The 20,066-nt window shown below is 39.3% G+C and overlaps 1 protein-coding gene across 1 annotated transcript in view; it reads right to left on the bottom strand.

Annotated features, from left to right (window-relative positions):
* LOC128688798 (nephrin-like) overlaps positions 1 to 7,771 on the bottom strand; it is a 625,489-nt gene extending 617,718 nt beyond the window's left edge. Inside the window, exons 1-2 of the mRNA XM_070085659.1 lie at positions 7,760 to 7,771; positions 4,692 to 4,959 (exon numbers count right to left, since the gene is read on the bottom strand). Of these exons, the coding sequence (XP_069941760.1) occupies positions 4,692 to 4,959; positions 7,760 to 7,771 (280 nt within the window). The remainder of the gene's footprint in view (positions 1 to 4,691; positions 4,960 to 7,759) is intronic.
* Between the last annotated feature and the right edge of the window lie 12,295 nt (positions 7,772 to 20,066).

Below are 20,066 nucleotides of genomic sequence, written 5' to 3'. Positions count from 1 at the left end.
GTCTAAACTTTGTTGGAACCACTAACCTGTCTGACAGTTGCCTGCCCTCTATCTCCTTACCAGTCTCAGTGCAGATCAAATAGTCGTTTTTAAGTTTATACTTGGCCGGATGATCCGAAAAGGATTTACCCATGGCTGCCTGAAAAGCGAAATTCAAAGAAGGGTCCTTTCGTTGTTCCTCCCGGAAAGACAGTCCCTCGGGCATGGAATCAGAGATATCTGGCAATCCTGCTACCCTGGAATAGGAAGGATTGATCTGGGTCTGTTCACTAAATTTGCGAGGCTCTGGCCAGTTTTCCTCGTAAAACAAATTGGCTATTCCGAGATCAGAGTCGTCCAAGGATAGGTCAGCATTCTCGCCAGATAACCCTTGGGATGTTGCCCAAGTTATGGCCAACATCAGAGAAGAATTAATCATTATGGGTTCAGGACATACACTAGCAGTGGTAATGTTATTACCCAGTAATAACATGGCATCTTTCATAGGAAATCCTTCGGATACACCTACAGTCAAATACCCAGTGCAATATTTGCACTGTAATTAGATTCTATGCAAGGGGACAGAAAATATCGCTCCTCCGAAAGCTTCAAGCAAAACAGAGGATTGTAACGAAGTGTGTCCAGAAAGTGGAACTACTCCCTCTCTTATAAGCAAGCAATATGCTCCAGTAGCTCTAAAGGTTCTGGCTTCAGTTGTTTTTGAGTCTTCCTGAAGGGAAATGCGACACTGAGAGTAATAAGGAGCCATCCCTTTCTGTACTTCTTTCAGGGACATGTTACTAGGGACACTATAGATTTTCCCTAATGGTTGGGGTTTATTTGGACAGTTTTGGCGGATGTGAGCTACTTTATTGCATAGGAAGCAGACGACAGGCTTAACCTTAGCTCTCTGCTGACGTTGTAATTGATGTTGCTCTGGATACTGTTGTTGAGTTATACCATGTTGAGAGGTTTGTCGCTCTCCAGGTTGACCATAAGTTGAGTAGCGTGGCTCACCAGGTGACTTAGTTGGCTGACGTAGACGTTCTCCTTCCGGCTGGCATTTCATCCTCCAGTGTTGACGATCTCTGCTCATGCCAGGCTGTTGAAAAGAGATGGGATCGCTCGGACAAGGAGCGGTTGGTTTCGAAGGTATCAACCAACCTGGCTGCCTCCAATGCAGTGGTTAAGACACAATCGTGCAGAAAGACTCTAATCTCTGGTCCCACAGACTCCAGAAGGTTATCTATTAATATAAGCTGCACAAGATCAAAGGTGGCGACACCACTTGCTTTATACCAATTGGTAAAAGCTTTGATCTGCTGTCGCACGAAATCCACCAGGGATTGACCAAACTGTCGTCTGCTGAATTTGAATGACTTCCAATACTTAGCTGGGATGCATTGATATGCTCCAAGGACTGTGGTCTTCACGACTTTATAATTGGTAAAATCAGTGTCATTTAACACTGACGTAAACTCCTGTGACTTACCAAACAATGCTGTGTGAACCAATGACACCTAATGCTGTTCCGGCCACCTCAAGGCTCGAGCCTGATTTTCGAAAGTTTCGAAAAATTGTTCTGGTTCGGCCTCATTGAAGCGGGGGACCAGCTGTACTGCTTTCTGTAAACCAAAACCATTTACAACTTGAGAAAACTGCCTTCTTTCTTTTTCCCTATCAAACTCTTCCTTGGCATATGCCCTCTGTTCCCTAATCTGCTCAAGTTTTATTCTCGCCAGCTCAAGTGCCAACGCAGCCGATTCGCCTTCGGACAATCCTGCCGCATGAGACTTACGATTTTGCTCAGTTGATATATCATTCTCGTCCTGCGAGAACATCGGGTTTTTACTCCTGGCTCCTGTAGAGGGAGGAGTTTGATGTGCCATTTCCTCTTCTCGAAATCTGATACTTATAAGAGTATGAAGCTGCGCAGCTGTGAGAGTGCGTTCGTAATCGCTGCCAATGGAACGAGCAATTTGCCAACAATGCTGTAGAGAAAATTTAGACAAGTTTAACAATGTGTATTCAGACACTAGACTTCTGACTCGACTAGGCGGCATACCCCAATGTAACACGCTATTTGCAATACACGCTTAGCTATGCACAGTACGACTGCAGAATATGCACATACAATAGCAAGGCTGATACACAATAGCAAAGCTGACTGCAAAGTATTCACACAACAGCAAGACTGACCGTAGCGAAGCGAGCACAATGAACAAGCTAATAGCAAGCTGTCATGATCATACAATAGCAGGCTGACCATAAAACGCAAGGCTGACACGCAAAGTTTCGTAAAGCGTTGGCAAAGGTAATGCAATGCCAGACAGCAAACTACACAATGTTCCTGCTCCAGCGTCACCCTTGGTTCAACTCGTGCTCCAAGTCCAGCTCTAGATCCCGGACAGGCTACCCATATTACAACCCAGGAATTCAAAGGCCTTGTTATTCTGGGTGTAAAGGGAGCAAAAACAAACACAGCAGAAAAACTTTTGACTTGTATTATCCTGTCACCATGTAAGAACAGAAGTATGTACACTATATACACTATGTACAACAATAGGTATTAGTGCACACTATGGTAAGCAAGGCAGAATAGATGCCACTAGAGAGCAGACCGTGCTTCAACCAGCTCTAGAATGGAAATGACAAGGGCAGACAGGCGGGTGGTGCCCAAACACCTCTGCGATTGCCAGGACCATCTTCTCATTGGCTGAACCTGGGTACTGATCGAACGACGGGGCCCCATCGTCCGACTTTAGTACTGGTTCACTCGTTGGGGGAGATAGCCTTTCAATGAGGGTGTGTCCATGCGCTGAATAAAGGTTACGTACTCTTTGCATGCCACATGCACCCTCCAAGCATAATTTCCCTTTGGACAATAGAGGCTTGTTTCTACCATCACAATGAAAAAATAGGATCTGGACGAAGCTTGGACTTAACTGGACAGTCGTTCGATACTGCTCATTTGGTTCGCTTCGTGGCTATTTTAATCAGATATCCCATTAAATGTACAATTTGAGCCTCTGTCTTGGCCACATTTTTGTCCGTTTTAACTAGCATCCGCTTTATGGGGGGGCCGTTTCATAGATCTTTTACTGAAGTCATTTACTCTTTACATTAGGTCGGGTAACACCTGTACCAGGATATATATGCTTTGAGATATGTGTCTCTCATTGTATAAATGATGAGAGTTTACATTATTCCTTACAATAAGGATTATAAAATCTTTGACTCTTGGTAAACAAGTTTCATACAGTAATAATAACTCTTGTGTAGTCGATAGACTATAAACCTCGTTACACAACCAACTAAAAGCTACCCTGTGAGTCTGACATCTCTAGCAGAGATAAGCCCTCAGAAGAATAATTTAATGATATTAAATGCGTGTGTGAGAAATATTTTACCTACATTAATCCCTACTCAAAGACGAGGACAAATAATACGCTCTTACATTAATTGAAAGAAAATATAAGTATAGTGTATATATTGAATCGTCAGATCAAAATTGGAACAACCACAGCGATTCAGAATTATTGCAGCGCTCTACAGTACATATGATAATTATACCCATGGGTCATAGTGAAGTAGCAGAAAGATGAAAATCAACTGAAGAAAAAAAGTAGACTACAACAGCTCATATTATAATCTGGTTCTGAAGTTGTGTTGATACAATTGTGAATAATTAAGATCAGCCTGGCCAAACTTAGTGACGATAATATTCAGCCTGACACTTACATTACATTAACTTGTATATGAAGATTCTTTTTTTGTTTCAGATCGGGTTGGATGGATTCCACAACATTTGATAAGATTAGTGAGGATCAATTTAAAGTGGAATAGATCACGTTAGAATAGGTTAGCTACGTCATGTTATGTTTTAAAACATTATGTGAGGCTACGTTTGAAGAGGATACGTCAGGACAGGTAAAGATATTTTAGATCAGGTTAGGCTAGGCTACACTTAGGGTAAATAAGAAAAGGTTAGATCATGTTCAATTAGTATCTATTACAACTGGTTTGGTTAGGTTAGGAAGGGTTAAATACATTTTTTTGGCGTAGGTTAAGTTACGTTAGATAAGGTTAAATTAGAATAAGATATTATATAGTTAAATAGGCTAGGTTAGAAAAATATAGATTTTTAACTTTTATTATATTTCGTTAGTTTTATGTAGATTAGGGAAAGTTAGATCAGAGTATGATACTTATATTCGATTGCTTCGTTCAGAAGAGATGATGATAAGTTAGCACAGATAATGTAAAATTAGGACAGGCTGTGTTAGGCTCAGGCTTTATAGATTAGGACAGGCGGTGCTAGGTTCAGGCTATATAAATTAGACAATTTGAAAGATTTTGTTGACTTAAAGGCTAAACTCAAAAGCAACAAAAATATTTGTGATGACTTAGCTGTTAAACTCACTATCAACAGAGGTTAAATTAAGAAAGGCGGTTCCCACTGAACGGTTGCACTCATCAACAGAAAGGCTGATGGTACTGAAAGGTTAAACTCATGAACTGCTGGTGAGAGACAAGTTCACTAGTCAGTAACAGCAAACCTACTAGTGACTGAAAGAATTTATTCACCAACCACAGGAAGGCTGATGGTCATTGAGAGGCTAAATAAAAAAAAACAAGAAACCTGGTGGTTACTGAAAGGTAAAACTCCGTTACAACAGGAAGGCTGGTAGTTCCTGAAAGGGTAAACTCACCAACAACGGAGAGGTTGCAGGTGAAGGTGAGTGTCGGGTTGATTCTAAAGTCCACCCTGCAGCGGTAGGTGCCTTCATCAACAGTCTGCACCCGTTGGATGTTAAGGGCGTTTCTCGCTGCCTCAAAAGTGGCCCGAAGCCCAAGGTGGTCTGGGTTCTTCCAGTGAGTGGCTGGACCATTCCTCATATCATAGCTATGGGGAAATAAAGGCCTAACATCAGAAGTCGATAACAACGAGGTGAGATGGTTGTAAAAGGTAGTAGATGTCTTTGCAGGTGGTAAGGAGACAAAAAAAAATGAGGAACATTCTTTACTACTCTTAATACTTTTGTATAAGTCAACAAATTACGAATTTAGTAGCATATTGTAATTTAAAAGCAATCCAGAATTTTAGATGATTCATTTCAGATGATTCATGTATTTTTTAAAAGCAATGCCTAGTTTAAGCTGTTAATTGTGATATTTGAAATATATGTAAGTTCTATGGGAACATAAAACCTAAAGACATATATGTTATATATAAATTCACATTTATTTCTTGGCATATACAAATCATCCTGCGAAATATATTTAGGAAGAAAATCACTGAGAATTTGAGAGAGAATTTCTGAATAAAAAATACCAAATGGCGACATTTTCAAGATATTTATAGTTTCCTATTTCATAAAGAAATAACCATAAGTTTTGTAAAGTATGGGTCATTTGTATAATAATAATAATAATAATAATAATAATAATAATAATAATAATAATAATAATAATATAATTAACGATAATGTAAATAATGCTAAAAATATTTTTATAATTATTAAATTATTTAAAAAATCCAGCAAAATATTCAATTAAGAATGTCATTTGTAAATTTCCTCAATAAGTGTGACCTGTTACGGTACTTATATTTCAATAGAGAAAGAGTTCTTGACTCGAGGAATTAACCTATTATTCTATTTCTAGGGCCGAATCAAAAAATTTTCCAACTTCCATTAATATAGAAACTTCTTTTTTAATGAATCCAGAGGGAAACGTAACAATTATCCAACTTTTACTAACGTAGCATACATTGGTAGTGTTGCCCTTATAGTGTCACTCAGCCCAAAAGAAACTGGATCACCCTAGAACATGTTAGGTTATCCTCCTGTGAGACATCGGAAGCTGAGGTGGTTGTGGCTCTCGGTGAGTATGTGATTTCTCATCATTTTTTTTTGTGTGTGTGTCTAAGCTGTCCCCACGTATTTACCATGTGATCAATGACACAATTTACTCTCCAGTATCTCATGAGACTGCAAAATGTTTTATTAACCCTAGCATTGAGATGGTCTTTCATCAGAACACAGAATTGCTTCCTTGCAATCACTTGTTGCTTGATCCCGGTACCAGTGTTTCATATACCGCTATCTAGGACTCTTGATCCTTACTTTGACTATGACTCCACCTTCTCCCACGCAGAAGTGACAGTTCTCGGATCAACTGACGCACTGCTGTGACATCACACGTACCTCGTTTTACATGAAAACCAAACATTTAAACGCCTATTCTACGACAAGAAATATATAAATAGGAGTCATGGATATATATGCAATCAGCACAATGATAAAGTCTCTTGACCTCTATCGATTAACACTTCTCTTTCTACATACGAAAAAATTGGGACGTATTATCAGAGTGAGCGACACCGACTAGGATGAAATTCATTTCAAACACGTGGACACTCCATCCTTAACTTAATCCGTCGGATCGTTGTTGTCCCACACGTAATGGAAAGATATTTTATAGAATGAGACCCAGATATCCCGAAACAACAAACCCCATCACGTTCCAATTATTAAAGTTGAAAGGCGTGTCCTTCAAGACCGAGGTCGAAAGAGAAACAGATAATACAGCAAGATTAGTAATAGTTTATCATTTTTTTCACATCTAGCCTCAGATTACATAGCAAGTTATCACTTGGCAATGAAAGAACTTAAACCAACAACTAAAAAATTGCAGTAAAGAATTTTCGATCACAGAAAGCATGATGATGAGAGGTAACAAAAAATACAGACATTTTGGATATCAGATTGGAGGGAGGGGGTGAGGGGTATGGAGGAAGTGAATGTGTTCAGATATTTGGAGGTGAGCCTGTTAGCAGATGGGTCTGTGAAAGAATTGACGAGGTGAAGAAGGTGAGTGGTGCATTGAGACATCTGTGGAGACACAGGACGTTATCCATGAAGGCAATAAGGGAATGTATGAGAATATAGTAGTACCAACACTCATACATAGGTGTGAAATATGGGTGTGATTTATATGGGGTTGTTAAAGTAATTATCCAGTAGCCTGAGAAGGGGTTGTTGAGGTGATTTGGACATTTAGAGAAGAGGGAACAAAATAGGTTGATTTGAAGTGTGAATAATAAATAGTGGAGGGAAGGCGGGGAAGAGGCTGTTCTAGGAAAGGATGGGGAAATAGAATAAAAGAGGTTTTGTTTGTTTAGGATACAAGCTCCTTCATATCTCTTGAAGCGCAATATTGAATAGCACATATGGTAATATTGTGCTAAGTGCACTTTTTGTACAGTACAAATCGTGAGTACTTTACTATGATGAGATATACTCTTGAATACGAATAATACAAATATATATAAGTGTATGAATGTGTATGTGTGCTCAAAGCGCTCGTAATGTCTCAGTAAAACTTGACTCGAAATAGACTTAAATAGTGACTGACAATAAGTCCTCAAACAATCTATCTTTTCGACCATCAAGGCAAAGTGACGAACATGACGAAACATTCGCCAAACAGCAATAATGTACCAAGCAGACGCACAGCGTCAGGAAAAAGGAGACAAAATAACAACCCTAATTGAGGATAATCAGCAGATCTTCCATAAAAGGAATAAAACTCCCTTAATACTGAATGAAAATTCAGCATATCCAAATCCCCGACTACGACTGTCGTAGATGCCACACAAAGTCATGTCAGGAGCTTCATCTTGGGATCAGGGTTGAAGAGTGTCTCCACACTACACACAATCTCTGTAAAACGTCAAAACCACTAAGTCTGAACGAAAGGTGAGTTTCGAACTCACCAGCGAAACCATATTTCACCAAAACAGAGTCTAAATAATGAGCAAACAGCTAGAGACGAGACAGATCCCTGGAAAAATGTTTCTCGAAGTCGCTCGAGGAATGTTTCCAGGACTAGAAGCAGATGGAGAGAGAGAGAGATTATTATTATTATTATAATCAAAAAGAAGCGCTAAGCCACAAGGACTATACAGCAAAGAGAGAGAGAGAGAAGTATGGACTGCAAGCCTCACATCAGGTGAGATCAGGTGACTCGTCTGTGCTACTCTAGCGATGATGTGACGTACCACCTGACACAAACAAGCAAGCAGTAGATAGCAAGGCGGTTTGCAAAGGCAGATAGCCAATCACAGCTCTTCAACAGCTAATATAATAAGTCAAATAATAATATAAAGCAAGATATTATCATTTTAGCTATTAATGAAAATATTTGCAATATAAAATTATATGAAAAGGTAAATATATACATACAATATACACTACAAACAGAGGGTGCAACAATGAACAATTGCTGATTAATATGTATTTACAACACTAGGGTGTTTATTTTGAGTGGAGAGTTGCACAAGTACAACCAGTTCCCTCAGCCAAATACAATGAATAGAATGGAGGCAATATAATTCATTCCGAAGTGATCAGTCAGTAACCGTGGGTGGGAGGTGGTACGTCCGCCACTCAACACCGAGGGTGATGGACTGAATACCTCAAAACTAATTCTACTGCTTACTGTGTATTTACCTGTATTCCACTGAAGGAGCCAGTTGTAAAATGAAACGTTTCGACAAATAAAATCACCCAAGTCTCATTCATCAACTTGTCGTTATTGTATTTCATCTATAATATAACATAAAGACGTAAAAACGAACTTCATTATTATTTATAATACATAAATGTTATTGTGAATAAGCCGAACCTGCGAGCTTGGAATAAAAAACTAGGGTCATTTTTGCCGAATATGAAGAGAGAAAATTTGTTTAAGTAATAAATCTGTAAAAAATCTGATCGCAATGAAAAAAAATCATTGATTTTAAAAATTTATAAATTAATTTAAACTTACTTATGATATATTAAGAAAAATTAGGTTAAAATAAATTACGGTAGGTTTAAATATATCTATCAGTTCATAAAAGAAAATTTTGGGAGGTTAAATATTTAGAATAGTTCGAAATAACCAGTTCAGCTTATTAAGCAAGATATATATATATATATATATATATATATATATATATATATATATATATATATATATATATATATATATATATATATGTAATATATATATATATATACAGTGGTCCCTCAATAATCGACCGGCCTGAAAGTCGACCATTTCGGAAATCAACCGGTTTTTTTGACAAAATATTGACTCGGAAATTGACCGAAATTCGTTTATCGACCCATCTCGACCCGTCGTCCCAGACGCGTATGCACGAGGTAAGCGGGCCTCGACCCACCTCAGCCTTCCTTCCCAGCCAGTGTGCCATTGTTTACCAGTTAGCGGCGGTCCTCTCACGTGCTCCAGTGAAATATTTCATAATATTTCATTTATTTTAGTGCTTGCAAGTTATTTAAGTGCTAAATAAGCTACCATGGCTCCAAAGAAAGCTCCTAGTGCCAAACCTTTGGTAAAGAAGGTGAGAAATACCATTGAATTTAAGAAAAACATCATTGAACAATATGATAGTGGCGTACGCGTGGGCGAACTGGCGAGGATGTATAACAAAAATCATTCAACCATATCTTCCATCATAGCCATGAGAAAGGAAATCAAGGACGCTGTTGTTGCAAAGGGGGTAAATATGCTGACAAAAATGAGATCACCAGTACTGAAAGAGGCTGAGAAGTTATTATTGGTGTGGATAAATGAGAAACAATTAGCAGGAGACAGTCTTATGACCTCGATTATTTGTGAAAAGGCTAGGCAGTTGCATGAAGATTTGGTAAATAAATTGCCTGCAAATAGTGGTGAAGTGAGTGATTTTAAGGCCAGCAAAGGCTGGTTTGAGAGATTTAAGAAGCGTACTGGCATACACAGTGTGGTAAGGCATGGTGAGGCTGCCAGTTCGGACCACAAGGCGGCTGAAAAATATGTGCATGAATTCCAGGAGTACATAGAGGCTGAAGGACTGAAACCTGAACAAGTGTTCAATTGTGACGAAACAGGCCTCTTCTGGAAGAAAATGCCAAAGAGGACCTTCATTACACAAGAGGAAAAGTCAATGCCAGGACACAAGCCTATGAAAGACAGGCTGACGCTAATGTTCTGTGCTAATGCTAGTGGGGATTTCAAAGTGAAGCGTTACTAGTGTACCATTCTGAAAATCCCAGAGCATTTAAGAAAAATAATGTTATGAAGAGTAAATTGTGTGTGTTTTGGAAATCTAATAATAAGGCATGGGTCACGAGGGAAATTTTTGTAGAGTGGTTCAACGAAGTGTTTGGCCCTAGTGTGAAGAATTACCTCCTGGAGAAGAAATTGGATCTCAAGTGCCTGCTAGTAATGGACAATGCACCTGCTCATCCACCAAACTTGGATGACCTAATTCTGATGGAGTTTGGGTTCATCTCAGTAAAGTTCTTGCCCCCGAATACCACTCCTCTCCTCCAACCCATGGACCAGCAGGTCATTGCAAACTTTAAAAAACTGTACACCAAAGCAATGTTTGAAAGGTGCTTCAATGTGACCTCAGACACTCACTTGACCCTACGAGATTTTTGGAAAGAACATTTCAGTACATGTATTTTCCATTGTGTAAGCCTTATAGGTAAGGCTTGGGAGGGAGTGTCTACCAGGACTTTGAACTCTGCTTGGAGAAAATTGTGGCCAGATTGTGTTGACAAGAGGGATTTGGAAGGGTTTGGGGCTGACCCTGATGAGCCTATGTCAGTTTTGAACTCTGTTGTGGCACTGGGGAGTTCCATGGGGTTGGATGTGAGTTTGGAGGATGTGGAAGAGTTGGTGGAGGACCACAACGAAGAGCTAACCACTGAGGAGCTGCAAGAGCTTCAGCAGGAAGAGCAACAGATCGCAGCTCAGAATCTTGCTGCAGAGGAGGAAGAGAGATGGAAGAAGGTGCCTTCTTCAGAAATCAAGGAGATTTTTACTATGTGGGGTAAGATGGAAAGATTTATGGAGAAACATCACCCAGAGAAGGATGTTGCAAGCCATATCGGCAACTTGTACAGTGACAGAGTCTTGGCCCATTTTAGGGAAGTTTTAAAGAGACGCCAGAAACAGAGCTCTCTGCACAGTTATTTTGCGAGACAGGACTCCAGTGACTCTCAAGCTGGTCCTAGTGGCATTAAGAAACAGAGAAAAGAAGCAACCCCAGAAAAGCAAATGGTACCTGAGGTGTTGCTGGAAGGGGATTCCCCTTCCAAACTATAAACAATCCACTCTCTCTCCTCCTCCAGTCTCCCATACACTAAGAAGAATCTCCAATAAAGGTAAGTGTTATGCTGTTAATGTTTCATTCATCATTTCCCATTGTATTGTTTATGTACTACATGAATATTTCATGTAAAAAATTTTTTTGTTTTAATACTTCTGGGTGTCAGGAACGGATTAATTGAATTTACATTATTTCTTATGGGGAAAATTGATTCGTAAATCGACCATTTCGATAATCGACCGGCTTCCAGGAACGGATTACCGTCGATAATCGAGGGACCACTGTATATATATATATATATATATATATATATATATATATATATATATATATATATATATATATATATATATATATATATATATATATATATATATATGTCGTGCCGAATATGTAAAACTGGTCAATTAGCAAGAACTTATTTAAAATTAATTCCTTTCTGAAATTTTCTCTTATACGTTTAAAGATATATTTTTTTCATTAATGTTAATGTAAAAATTTTTAATTTTGCACCAAAAGAAACTTAGAAAACTTACCTAACCTTATTATAACAAGCGCAATTTATTTTAGCCTAACCCAACTAAATATATTTTAGATTTGTTTACAATAATTTAATACTAAACAAACACAGTGAAATATATTTTTTTCGTTAGGTTCAGAATGATTTTGGCGAAATTATTGCATACACAAATTTTCACTTGTCCTATATGGCAAGATGAGCGTTGCTATTTAAGCCAAGATCGCAAGTTCTGCCTATTCGGCACGACATATATATATATATATATATATATATATATATATATATATATATATATATATATATATATATATATATATATATATATATATATATCTTGCTCAATAAGTTACCTGCCGGTTCCGTTATCAGCCAACTCGGTGATCGGCCGGTTTTTTGGCGCCCGGTTATCGGCCGTTCATTCATAACATTTTGCTTACTTTCCATTGTAGTTAGTGTTTTTTTCCAGTGCAACTGTGAAATAAGTAACCATGGCTCCAAAGAAAGTTCCTCTGGTAAAGAAAGTGAGAAACACAATGGAATTTAAGAGTTAAGTCATAGAAAAGTTTGAGAGTGGTATGAGGGTGGTGGAACTTACCAGGATGTACAGGAAGAATAAATCAACAATTACATCCATCCTGGCAAGAAAGAATAAATCAAGGACGCAAATGTTGCAAAAGGAGTAACTTTTCTAACTAAACAAAGGCCACCAGTAATGGAAGAGATGGAAAAGTTAGTATTATTGTGGATTAATGAAAAAGAATTAGTAGGAGACAGTGTTGTGGAGTCGATTATTTGTGAGAAGGCAAGGCAGCTGCATGAGAATCTTGCAAAGAAAATACCTGGAACAAGTGCTGCAGTTTGTGAATTTAGGGCCAGCAAAGGCTGGTTTGATAGATTTAAGAAGCGTAGTGGCATACACAGTGTTGTAAGGCATGGTGAGACTGCAAGTTCTGACAAATGTGCTGCTGAAAAATTCGTGCAGGAACTCCAGGGATACATAGAGGCTGAAGGATTCAAACCCCAACAAGTGCTCATTTATGACGAAACAGGCCTGTTTTGGAAGAAAATGCCAAACAGGGCCTACATTACCCAGGGAGGAAAAGGCAATGCCAAGACACAAGCCTATGAAAGACAGGCTTACTCTTTTATTGTGTGGTAATGCTAGTGAGGATTTTAAAGTGAAGCCTTTACTCGTGTATCACTCAGAAAATCCCAGTGTTCAAGAAAAACAATGTCATGGAGAATAGATTGTCTGTGATGTGGAAAGCTAATCATAAGGCATTGGTTACAAGGCAAATTTTCAAAGAGTGGGTTAGTGATGTGTTTGGCCCAAATGTGAAAAAATACCACCTGGAAAAGAAATTGCCACTCAAGTGCCTCCTGGTACTGGACAGTGTCACTGCACATCCTCCAGACTTGGAAGACCAAGTGTTTAGGGACTTCAGTTTTATAAAAGTTAAGTTCTTGCCTCCTTATATCACTCCTCTACTCCAGCCCATGGACCAGCAGGTCATTTCTAACTTCAAAACACTACACAAAAGCAGTGTTTCAAAAGTGCTTTGAAGTGACCTCGGACACTCAGTTGACCCTAAGAATTCTGGAGGAATCACTTCACCATCCTCCATTGCATAAGTCTTATAGGTAAGACTTGGGAGGGAGTGACTTCAAGGACTTTGAACCCTGCTTGGAGAAAACTGTGGCCAGATTGTGTCCAAGAGAGGGGGATTTTGAAGAGTTTGAGGCTGACCCTGACACTGCCGACCCTGTGGACTCTGTTGTAGCACTGGGGAAGTCCCTGGGGTTGGAGGTGAGTGGCGAGGATGTGGAAGATTTGGTGGAGGAGTGACTTCCAGGACTTTGAACTCTGCTTGGAGAAAACTGTGGCCAGATTGTGTCCAAGAGAGGGATTTTGAAGAGTTTGAGGCTGACCATGACCCTGCCGACTCTGTGGACTCTATTGTGGCACTGGGGAAGTCCCTGGGGTTGGAGCTGAGTGGCGAGGATGTGGAAGATTTCGTGGAGGACCACAGGGAAGAGCTAGCCACTGAAGAGCTGCAAGAGCTTCAACTCGAACAGCAACAGACGGCAGCTGAGGAACTTGCTTCAGAGGAGGAGGAAGAGGGAGTGAAGGAGGTGCCTTCTTCAGAGATTAAAGAGGTGTGTGCAATGTGCACTAGGGTGCAAGCTTTTGTAGAGAAACACGACCATGACAAAGCTGAAACAAGCCATATCTGCAACATGTTTAGTGACAAAATCCTGTCCCACTTCAGGGAAATCTTAAAGAGACGACAGAAACAGAGCACTCTGGACAGTTATTTTGTGAGACAGGGTCCAGTGACTCAAGCTGGTTCTAGTGGCATTAAAAGACAAAGAAGGGAAGTAACCCCAGAGAAGACTCTGCTACCTAAAGTCTTTATGGAGAGGGATTCCCCTTCCAAACACTAACTCCTCCCTCTTTCCTCCTCCCTATCTTCCAGAAGCCAGCATTAGCCTTCAATAAAGGTATATAATATTTATATAATTCCTAAAAAAATATTTTTTTTGTGAATATTTTTGTCTGGAATGGATTAATTGTATTATATTAATTCTTATGGGAAATATTATTTCGGTTTTTGCCGACCTTCTGGAACGGATTACGGCCGATAACCGAGGGGCACTGTATATATATATATGTCGTGCCGAATAGGCAGAACTTGCGATCTTGGCTTAAATAGCAACGTTAATCTTGCCATATAGGACAAGTGAAAATTTGTGTATGCAATAATTTCGCCAAAATCATTCTGAACCTAACGAAAAAAATATATTTCACTGTGTTTGTTTAGTATTAAATTATTGTAAACAAATCTAAAATATATTTAGTTGGGTTAGGCTAAAATAAATTGCGCTTGTTATAATAAGGTTAGGTAAGTTTTCTAAGTTTCTTTTGGTGCAAAATTAAAAATTTTTACATCAATATTAATGAAAAAAATATATCTTTAAACGTATAAGAGAAAATTTTAGAAAGGAACTAATTTTAAATGAGTTCTTGCTAATTGACCAGTTTTACATATTCGGCACGACATATATATATATATATACTTATATATATGTCGTCCCGAATTGGTAAAATTGGTCAGTTACCAATAACTCATTTAAAATTAAGTTCTTTTTAAAATTTTCCCTTATACATTTAGAGGTACATAATTTTTGATTTATATTAATGAAAACATTAATAATTTTGTACCAAAAGACCTTAGAAGCCACACCTAACCTTATTTTAACAAGCGCAATTTTATTTAGCCTAATCCAACTAAATATATTTTAGATCAATTTAGGTTCAAACTGAACCTAAACTGGAACTGTGCTGGGGACCCTCATCCTCAGAGAAAAGAATAAACTTACTTCAAGGAAAACTCGAGGTTCTCCCCAGAGATGTTTAAATATTTCCTTCTTTTATTATCTACATTCTATGTGATTTTTTTTAAGACATAATACATTGACAAAAATACAATAGGGAATAGAGCAACACAGAAAACATCTCAGAGCTACATCACGAATATTTCTTCCAGCTCCCTGGCGGTGGGTGATGTGCCCAGAATGCTGCAGGCATTTTCCCTCTGGAGCACAACACTGATTCTTTGAAAGAGGAAGCTGGCGACTCCGTGATCCTTAGTTTCTGTGACGAGCTTTTCACTCATCTCTTTGAGGAACTTTAGAGCACACTTTCCCCTTGCTCTAAGAGACTCTGACCCTACTGGGATGAACTTATAACAAGGGGGCAGGCCTTCATATTTGCGGATCTTCTGGATCTCCCTATAGGCAGGTAGGTGCCTACCAAAGTGGCGGCGCAAGTATAGTCCCAGGCAATCTGCTTACCATCCTTCCAGGGTAGCACAGTAACTCCATCAGGACGCTTTTGACTTCCGTAAGATCTCTGTACTTGTGGTTCCCGTTCAGCTGGGCAATGAGCTGTGGCGAAACTTCTCTTTATGATGTCATTAGCCTCCTCTTGTCTAGCATATTTCGCATTTGATGTATGACACACGAGACCATGAAATCCAAATTGATCAGCCGGCACCCTGCCGCAAATACGCATGTTCAGTGAATATGCGGGCTACTAGGTGATGAGCAACATCAATCCGAATGGCCTGTGGGTCGAGTCGAGTGCCCAGGGAAGAACTGGGAACAGCTTGAAGGAAATCTCCACTAGGAGACAAGCTTTACCCTTTCCTGAAGCTTTGGTGAGCATTATGTTTGCAATTTTTTTCCATTATTGGTTTGTCTCAGTGGAACTGTTGTGCTCTTTGGGAAGAACAGGTCTGCATAAGGGGTCTACAAGGGTGTCCCACAGCATGGCTGTTTCAATGAACCTGGGGTCTTGAACTCCTACCGCATCTCTCAAACGTTCTGGGACAGTCTCCTTGACTAGTCCACTGGAAGCCAAACACAAGGACAGAAATGCAGGTAAAGCTACCTGTATTGCCTTGCTCATCCCTATACCTCCCAGTCATACTGGATGAGTTGCCTGATTCCGTTGCTATGATCACACAACTCTTAGCGTTTTTGATGCAAAAATTTGTGTTCAATGACGAGTTTTATTGTCAGAAGTTCGACATGGCAATGGGAAATCCTCTCTAACCTGTTCTTAGTAATTTATGCATGGATTTTTTTAAACAAGTTTTCTTAACACAATCCTTCCTAATAGGCCTAAGTGGTATAGATATGTTGATGATATTTTGTGTCTTATGCCTAAGAAGAAGCTTATTGTGTAGGCAAAACGTTGTGATATAAAGATGCCTAACTGTTGGATATGTGTCTTACCTAACAACCTGTCGGTATTTTATACAATTTTAATATTCACTCTGTCAGACACTGCAATGCTATGGTATCATGGTACAGAACAGAAAACACCTTGGATAACTTCTACAAGTTAGAGTGGTTGGATTTGAGAAGGACATGACCTCTGATTCTTTCTTCTACTAGTGGCCTACATCTCACCTCCTGACAGTATATATGGCTCCAGACGGTTAATTGTTTCAGACTATAAAACAAATACTCTTCTCCAGGCTGAAGGGCTGACCACCTCAAAACTACGCCTTTAAAGGTGACGGACTGATTACATCGTCTTCACATCTCTTCCGCTTCTACCAACTTTTCTGTACTCGACTGTAGAAGCCTACTGAGTAGGCGAAACGTTTCGAAATAAAGATACCTAACTGTTGCATACATGCCTTACCTAACAACTTGGATGATGTCCTTAAGAACATAAGAACATAAGAACGAAGGAACACTGCAGCAGGCCTACTGGCCCATGCGAGGCAGGTCCAAGTCTCCTACCGGCTTAAGCCAATGCACCCAACCTAGTCAGGTCAGGTAGCACAAGCTATCAGGTCCAACTCACACCCACCCACATCCACTCATGCATTTATCCAACCTATTTTTAAAGCTACACAACGTTCTGGCCTCTATAACTGTACTTGGGAGTTTGTTCCACTCATCCACAACTCTATTACCAAACCAGTACTTTCCTATATCCTTCCTGAATCTGAATTTTTCCAACTTAAAACCATTGCTGCGAGTCCTGTCTAGGCTAGATATTTTCAGCACACTATTTACATCCCCATTATTTATTCCTGTCTTCCATTTATACACCTCGATCATATCCCCCCTAATTCTACGTCTTTCTAGAGAGTGCAGATTCAGGGCCCGTAGTCTATCCTCATAGGGAAGGTTTCTGATACATAGGATCAACTTTGTCATCCTCCTTTGTACATTTTCCAGAGCATTTATATCCATTCTGTAATACGGTGACCAAAACTGGGCAGCATAATCTAAATGAGGCCTAACCAAGGATGTATAGTTGAAGAACAACCTGAGGACTCCTATTAATTATGCTTCTTGATATGAAGCCAAGGATTCTATTAGCTTTATTGCGAACACTTATGCACTGTTGTCTTGGTTTCAGATTACTGCTAACCAGAACTCCTAAATCTTTTTCGCAATCCGTAATATTAAGTTCTACATTATTTAGTTTTTATGTGGCATGGTTATTGTCCTGTCCAACATTTAGAACTTTGCATTTGTCTATATTAAACTGCATCTGCCACTTCTCCGACCACTGCATCAGTCTATTCAAATCTTCCTGGAGTGCTCTAATGTCCTCGTCAGAATGAATTCGACGGCCTATTTTGGTGTCATCGGCAAACTTGCTGATGACGCTCTTTATGCTTTCATCTACGTCGTTTATGTAGATTGTGAACAGCAGGTGGCCCAACACTGACTCCTGTGGAACACCGCTCGTGACGCTTCCCCACTCTGATTTCTCCCCATTTATGCAAACTCTCTGCTGCCTATTTGTCAACCATGCCTCTATCCAGGAAAAAATTTCTCCTCCTATTCCATGTGCCTTAATTTTCCTCAATAGTCTCTGATGTGGGACCCTGTCAAAAGCGTTACTGAAGTCCATATACACAATACCATATTCATTACCATGATCTACCTCCTCAAATATCTTAGAGAAAAAAGCTAATAAATTCGTAAGGCAGGAACGCCCCTTTGTAAAACCATGCTGAGATTTGTTGATTAATTTACGCTTTTCAAGGTGGATACGAACTGCCTCGGCTTAGGCTTATTGGTCTATAGTTCGAAGCTAAGGACCTGTCACCTACTTAGAAAATAGGTATCACATTTTCCATTTTCCACTTATCTGGCACCATGCCAGTTTGTAGTGATATGTTGAAAAGATTAGCAAAAGGTTTGCTAAGCTCCTCTTTGCATTTCTTTAGAACCCTTGCATACAGTTCATCAGGGCCTGGGGATTTGTTAGGTTTTAATTTATCTATTTGCCTAAGGACTATGTCACTTGTGACCCTAATCTTGCACAGTTTATTATCGTCCTGTTCTACATAATTTATCATTTCTGATATATCGCTGGTGTCCTCCTGTGTAAAAACTGAGAGGAAGTATGTGTTAAAAATTCTACACATTTCCTTATCACTGTCAGTGAGCTGACCCGAGGAACTTTTGAGTGGGTATATCTTGTCCCTGATCTTACTTTTGTATACCTGAAAAAATCCTTTTGGGTTAGTCTTCGATTCTCTTGCAACTTTAACCTCATAATCTCTTTTTGCTTTTCTAATTCCCCTTTTTATTTCTCTCTTTAACTGAATATATCGATTTCTTAATTGCCCCTCTCCTCTTTTGATTTTCCTATATATGCCTCTCTTTTGACCAATCAGATATTTTTATCTATTGTTCATCCATTTAGGATCATTTTTGTTTGATCTGATTTCCCTATTTGGAACATAATTTGACTGAGCAGCTAGAACTATGCCCTGGAAAGCGTCATATCGGCAACCATCACCACCTACCTGACCCTTAGTCAGGTCATTCCAGTTCAGCCCACCTAAGTAATTTTTCAGTCCTATGAAATAAGCCAAGCGAAAGTCAGGGACAGAGACTTGATTGTCATTATTAGGGGAATTCCATGATATATTAAAACTGAGTGATTTGTGATCACTTTCCCCAAGCTCATCATTAACCTCAAGATTATTAATTAGTGTTTCCCTACTGGCAAGAACCAAGTCAAGGAGGTTATTTCCCCTAGTTGGCTCTGGATCGTATCAAGAAAGTCACCTGACTCTAAATTTCCTGTCAAATTGCTCCAGTCAATCTGTCTATAGTTGAAATCTCCCATTAGCACAACATTTTCTTATGTAGATGCCTTACGAATTTCGTCCCATAGAAGTTTACTGCACTCCCTATCAAGATTTGGGGCCCTGTAAATCACACCCAAAATTAGTTTTTCTCGGCCCTCGAGAAGCTGTAACCAAACAGATTCAGTGGCTGACGCTTCTAATTTTATATCTTGACTAACACAACAATTTAAATTGTCTTTGACATACATCGCTACTCCACCACCCTTCCTGTTGACCCTGTCGGTGTGGAATAATTTATAGCCTTGTATGTGACATTCAGAGGGCATCTCTCTATCTTTCAGATTGAGCCAGGTCTCTGTTATAGCAATAATATCTATGTTTCCTGCACTTGAAATTAATCTTAGCTCATCTATTTTATTTCTTACACTCCTGCTATTAGTATAGTAAACCTTAAGGGAGCTAGTCCCTTGCTGCCCTCTGTTGTCCCCCTTTGTTTGCTGACCTGATCTATTGTCTTTATTTATAACTTCATGCTGAGTGCCTTTTATACATTTACTGTTTCCAACCCTAGTGTTGCAACCTGCTTGTTTCCCACACACACCCATACCTCTATCTTCTATCAGTTTAAAATCATAGGCATTTCACCAATGGCCTTCTCAATTGAGTTTGCAAGTGCTACCACCCCTGCCCCAGAGAGATGTACCCCATCCCTTGCATACATATCATGTTTGCCATAAAAGTTGTTCCAGTTGTCAATGAA

This window comes from Cherax quadricarinatus, chromosome 16 (genome assembly GCF_038502225.1).
Source record: "Cherax quadricarinatus isolate ZL_2023a chromosome 16, ASM3850222v1, whole genome shotgun sequence".
Lineage (NCBI taxonomy): Eukaryota > Metazoa > Arthropoda > Malacostraca > Decapoda > Parastacidae > Cherax > Cherax quadricarinatus.
Note: the sequence above shows the minus strand (reverse complement) of the source record. Positions and strands in the feature narration are given on the sequence as shown.